The sequence below is a fragment of the Centropristis striata genome, chromosome 13 (assembly GCF_030273125.1).
Source record: "Centropristis striata isolate RG_2023a ecotype Rhode Island chromosome 13, C.striata_1.0, whole genome shotgun sequence".
NCBI classification, from domain to species: domain Eukaryota; kingdom Metazoa; phylum Chordata; class Actinopteri; order Perciformes; family Serranidae; genus Centropristis; species Centropristis striata.
The window spans coordinates 21,271,395-21,277,142 of NC_081529.1; the positions used below are offsets into that span (position 1 = coordinate 21,271,395).

At 42.0% G+C, this 5,748-nt stretch overlaps 1 protein-coding gene across 1 annotated transcript; it reads left to right on the top strand.

The window, feature by feature from the left end:
• The first annotated feature begins 1,494 nt into the window (after positions 1–1,494).
• On the top strand, positions 1,495–4,800 carry LOC131982564 (gastrula zinc finger protein XlCGF57.1-like). The gene is made up of 2 exons (XM_059347051.1): positions 1,495–1,777; positions 3,277–4,800. Exons 1-2 carry the CDS (start codon positions 1,582–1,584, stop codon positions 4,755–4,757), a joined length of 1,677 nt encoding a protein of 558 aa, XP_059203034.1. The 5' UTR covers positions 1,495–1,581; the 3' UTR covers positions 4,758–4,800.
• Positions 4,801–5,748: the final 948 nt, after the last annotated feature.

A 5,748-nucleotide genomic window follows, 5' to 3' on the forward strand; every position in this document is an offset into this window, starting at 1 on the left:
CACACACACACACACACACACACACACACACACTCCATGGTTCTGTTGGTTCATGGACTTCCTCAGTGTTGACTTTTTGCAGGATTGTGTTTCTCCTGAACTTCACATTTTGGACATTTCTTTTTAAAAAGATGGAAACGTGTGTAGAGGACTGGTGGAGCTTCAGGGACGCCCTGTTTGTATAAAGGAGCTGACTGTTGTGATGATTTAGACAAAAAAAACAAAAAAAACGTGTAAAACACTATTCTGGTTTTTGGCTGCTGAATAATCTGGTGTGTGTGTGTGTGTGTGTGTGTGTGTGTGTGTGTGTGTGTGTGTGTGTGTGTGTGTGTGTGTGTGTGTGTGTGTGTGTGTGTGTGTGTGTGTGTGTGTGTGTGTGTGTGTGTGTGTGTGTGTGTGTGTGTTTCAAATTCAAAGCTGAACATTTTTCTTTTTTTAAATTATTGATTGTACAGTTTCAAGGCAAATGTATGAAGAGAGACTTTTTCACAATAAAACTATTGAATGTTGGAGTCAAGATCATTTTCATGTGATTTTTGTTGGTTTTCTGCTTTTAAGGAGTTTGGTGTCATTTATTTTGGAGACGCTGCCACCTAGTGGAAGTTACTCATAACAACACCACAAGTTAACTGTCTACAGGGTATGTATTTATTTTGCTATCTTAACAACACAAGACTGTTTTTAACACAATTTTAACAAAGTTCAAGCTTCAGCTTTCTTGTAAATTGTTCAGTAACTCAAGAAACACTATGGTCATAATAGCAGTAAAGGAAGACACAAAGAAACTAACGTCTACAAATAAAATAAACATGTTTATACACACTGTACAATATCACTCATTTGAAGCGCAAATAATGAGTACAAGTGGAGCAGCATTGAGGAATGAACATTAACAAAGACAGAATACATAATAAAAATATCGCAAAAATAATATATTTTTTAGCCTTTGCACAGAAAAAAATACACTTTTTTAAATCCTAAAGGGGAAACAGCTGAAGAGATAAATACAGATAAATAGAGAAAGGTAAAATAAATAAATGTAATCTTTATTTATTTATAAACATCATTCAATGAATGAAATTTATTTATACAGCACATGCATAGAAAGTAGCCCAAAGTGCTTTATAATTAGCAGATAAATAAAATAAATACACTAAATAATGAATTATTTAATTAAATATGCATCAATTATTATTAAATTAATAATAATCGCAGTAGTAGTAGAAGTTTTAAATAAAAGTATATAAATAAGGTAAAATAAGAATAGAATTAACACAGAAATTATAAAAGATTGACTCAAAATTATAATGCATATATGTTTTCATCTTTAATATTTAATTTGGTTTTTTTTTAAATAGGGGAGAAAGTTTTTAACCAATGTTTTAGAAAAATTACGCTTTTATTTTTGAAAAATAGCAACTATGACCGGAAGTATTTTGTGCTGGCCGAACACAAGCGCCAACTTGATAACGGTCAAACGTTGCACGTCAACCTGCCGTTTTCACAACAAAAACACCGTATAAAAGCACCGAGTGTCGCTCCGCTGCGGCCCGGGAACACTGCCGAGGCTCCGCCGCTGTCATGTCCAGCATCCAGCTGCTCAGAGTGCTCGTTAACGAGCGGCTGTCTGCGGCCGCGGAGGAGATCTTCGAGGCGGTTAAAAAAACCATCGCGGGCTACGAGGAGGAGATCTTGCTCTCCAAACGGGAGATCCACCGGCAGCGCAGGATGCTGCGGACAGTTTTACAACCTGAAATAAAGATAAACAAACACTCAGGTTTGTGGGTTTTTAGCATGCATCCATTCCTGCACCATGTCTGGCCCCGGCTCCGACTATGCACTGAATCGCAATCACCATGAGCCTCGTCAACGCCCACTTCTCCGGTGAAAATTAAGTGGAGTCAGAAGTGTTTAGTCATGTTTAACTGACTAAGTTTATGTCCTCTATTATTCTATAATAAACACACTGGTAGCTAAACATGAGGGATGCTAAAACAGCTTCATTAGCAGGTTAACATGCCTCAGATTAGCCAGGCCTTTCCGGTGTAAGATGATACCTACTTAATGGAAAGAACGCCACGGCGCCAAACTCCATTGAAATATAAACTAATTAAGTCTTTTCCCGTTTGTCTGTAAATGTTTCAACCTAATAGGCCGCGATTTTTATACCTAGTCGATTACAAGTGACTACCTTTACATTCGGCACACAAGTTATCCAGCCAGCGGCTCTAAGTTTAAAGAAAAATAAACTTTAATTGTGTCTGATCACCATCAGCAGTAAGTTGTGGAGCAGGTGTCAAATAAAACATAACGTGTGTCGGTTGGCTCATTTTTCTAATGCCGAATTGGAGATTTAACCGGAATGATTTGGAAAAAAGTAAATTCTCATGACTTGGACTCACTATCTGCGCAGGTAATTTAAATAAAGAATAATGAATCATATTGAGTGGTGTCTGGCGTCACTTTGTAACTGTACTCCGATTCAATAATATATTTTTAAAAACTTACAGTTTCAAAGCGGTTTTTTTTTTCATTTAACATATTTACATTTTTGAAGGATTACAATTTAATTAAATTTAAACAAATATGTTGTTAACCTTATACCAGAAGTTTGACTCCTATATTCAGTTTCACCCTGTCAAATCATTGTAATTATATGTTTTTTCAAACTATATGAGTTTAGTCTGACTGGTTCTGATAGTATATGTACTATTTGCTTGTGAGTGAGATCAAAATGTGAAACATAGAGTTTCTGGTGACTGTGTTCCTCTGCACCTTCTAATCAGTCATTTCTTGGCCAGCTGAGAACTGATATTTTAATGCACCCTGTTTTGGAACGGCAGCACTTTCAGTAAAGCAAGAATGAAAGAATAAAATTGGGCTCATTGAATCCACAAGAGTCTCAGCTTTCCAGTCAGACGCGATTTAAGCAGCTCACAGACTGTTTAGGGACTCCAGGATGCACAGAGATTCATAGTGCAATAGGTGAAAATAACATATTTACTGCAGGAGAAAAACTGCATAAAGTGGACATGCAAAGAGGAGAATATTGGGTACACAGAGCCAATTTTCATTCAGATATCTTGAGGTCAGAGGTCAAATAGACATGTCAGTTTCTGGTTTCATATGACATTAATTGTATCACTGTGGCTTTATAAGCCTGCTACATCCTCTGAAAGACAGAAAGTCAGCCGAGGACGTTGACTTCCACAAGCAGTGGAGGTTGATGGTTTATTTCTATTTCCTAAAAGTTTCTTACTTTTTGTTTTCACTCAGACCAGCCACAGCTGGCTCTCTCCGTCTGGGACGAGGACTTCACATCAGACCAGCAGGAACACTGTGATCAGGACTGGAGCTCCGGTCTCGACCATGACGACCAGGAGCATCTACACACTGCCAAGAGCCAGGAGGAACCGGCCAGCGGTCCAGAGGAGGAGGAGGAAGAGGAGGACAACACCATCAGGTACATTTTTACTCCTCCATACGTGAAGAGTGAGCTGGACCAGCCGCCCTCCGGTCCTCAGAGCACCGAGGGAGATCCTGTGCCGAGCACTTCGGCCGAGCAGGACCAGACGAAGGTGGAGGACGATGACGCAGTGTCCTTCAGCTCCTCTATAGCCGAACATGACGAGGACAGTGGCGAGGAGTGGAGGGGCAGCGTGGGGTCTCAGAGCGACGACAGCGACCGCAAGTGGAAGAAGAAGAAGAGGAAGGGGCCTCGTCTGCCAATGGCCCCGAAACTGCCCCTCACCAAAAAAAGTAAATCAAGAATCTGCTGTAAAGTGTGCGGGAAGGCCTTCCACGCTAACGTCTCGCTGGTGAATCACATGGAGATCCATCCGAAGGACGTCTGCGGCGTGTGTGGCGAACATTTTCAGACAGAGGAGAGCTTTCAAGTTCACCTGAAGACGCACGTGAAAGCTGAAGTCTGCAGCGTTTGCGGGAAATGTTTCGGCGCCTCAAGCTCTCTGGAAATGCACATGAGGATCCACACGGGGGAGAAGCCGTTCAACTGCAGCGAGTGTGGCAAGTCCTTCAACTGCCGCCACAACATGATGCGACACATCCGGATACATACGGGTGAGAAGCCGTATCCCTGCACCATCTGCGGGAAATGCTTCAACGACTACTCCACGCTGAAACGCCACCTGCTGGTCCACATGCACAAGAAGAACCACGAACCCAACGACGCCAACGACAATGAGAACGGCGACGACGCCGAGAAGAAGATGAAGACTTCATCATCGCCGAAGAAGCAGCAGACTCGGACCATCTGCGAAGTGTGCGGAAAGATGTTCCACTCCATGGTTTCTCTTGTGAATCACGCCAAAAGTCACGCCACAGACCTCTGCGGCGTGTGCGGGACACATTTCGACTCCGAGGAAAACTTAAAAGTTCACCTGAAAACTCACAAAAACGGGAAGATCTGTGAGGTGTGCGGTAAGTGTTTCGACAGCCAGGGAAGCCTGGAGATGCACATGAGGATCCACACGGGGGAGAAACCATTCCTCTGCAGCGAGTGCGGCAAGTCCTTCAACTGCCGCCACAACATGATGCGACACATCCGGACGCACACGGGGGAGAAACCGTATCTGTGCAACATCTGTGGCCGCTGCTTCAGCGACCACTCCACACTGAAGCAGCACAGCAGCACGCACACCGGAGAGAAACCGCACCGCTGCGACGTCTGCGGTAAAGGCTTCCACAGAAAGACGTACGTCAGGCTGCACATGAAGAGCCACACCACCGAGAAGTGACTGTGGACATGCTGCAGTGTAAATAAAAACTTTGAAATGAAAATGGTTTTATTTTAATGTGCTGACATACAAACGGAAGCTGACAACAGACTGTTATCTTTTAATGCCGTTAATAATGAACACATCAACTCCAGATAAAAACAAACCGTCTTTAGTCGTGTTCCATCAGTGAATTTCTCTGATGATTTGAAGATTCTCATGATAAATTCTTGATGGAAACTTTCACAAATGCACAAAAAAGTTTTTACACTTGAGATGTTTTTGTCTTTTTGTAAAAATAGTTAATGCTCTAAACAGGAGATGGAAGCACTTTTTTCTGACGTAGCAAACATTTAATCACATGACTGATCAGCTGTTTCCTCTGACAGGAAAGAACAATTAGAAGTTTAATCTAAGCCCTGAAGACTTCTCTCTATTTTCTCTCTTTTTGTTGTTGTTTTCTCTCTTCTTCTTCTTCTGTTTGACGGATTGGCCTGCAGCAACACATTACTACAGCACGTTACTGCAGCTTTGTTTATTTGATTGAAACTTTTCTTTAATACTACATTTCAAAAATTGATTCGACTTTATTTGAAACACGGCTACGGCAGAAATCTGAAGGCTGTCCGTCAGTTTGACAGATAACAAAACCGTAACTTTAAGTACTTCACACTTGTTGATCACATCAATAAACACAGTGTGGAAGGTGTTGAGGCGTCACAATGAGACATGAGAAGTGACCTCATGTTCATCTTTTCTCTCCGTGACCTTAACCTTACAATGCACCATCTATAAGCTTGCTCTTTATATTCAAACATTCATTCATTCATTATCCTTGACCGCTTATCCGCACTCGGGTCACGGGGCCGTTCCCAGCTGACATTGGGCAAGAGGTGGGATACACACTATCACAGGGCAGACACATAGACAGACAACCATTCACGCTCTCATACACTCCTACGGGCAATTCAGAGTCACCAATTAAACCTAATGCATGGTTTTGGACTGTGGG

Coding starts and splice junctions, on each gene's coding strand:
- LOC131982564 (XM_059347051.1), top strand. CDS start 1,582: ATGTCCAGCATCCAGCTGCTCAGAGTGCTCGTTAACGAGCGGCTGTCT. Junction 1,778..3,276: donor AAAGATAAACAAACACTCAG/GTTTGTGGGTTT, acceptor GTTTTCACTCAG/ACCAGCCACAGCTGGCTCTC.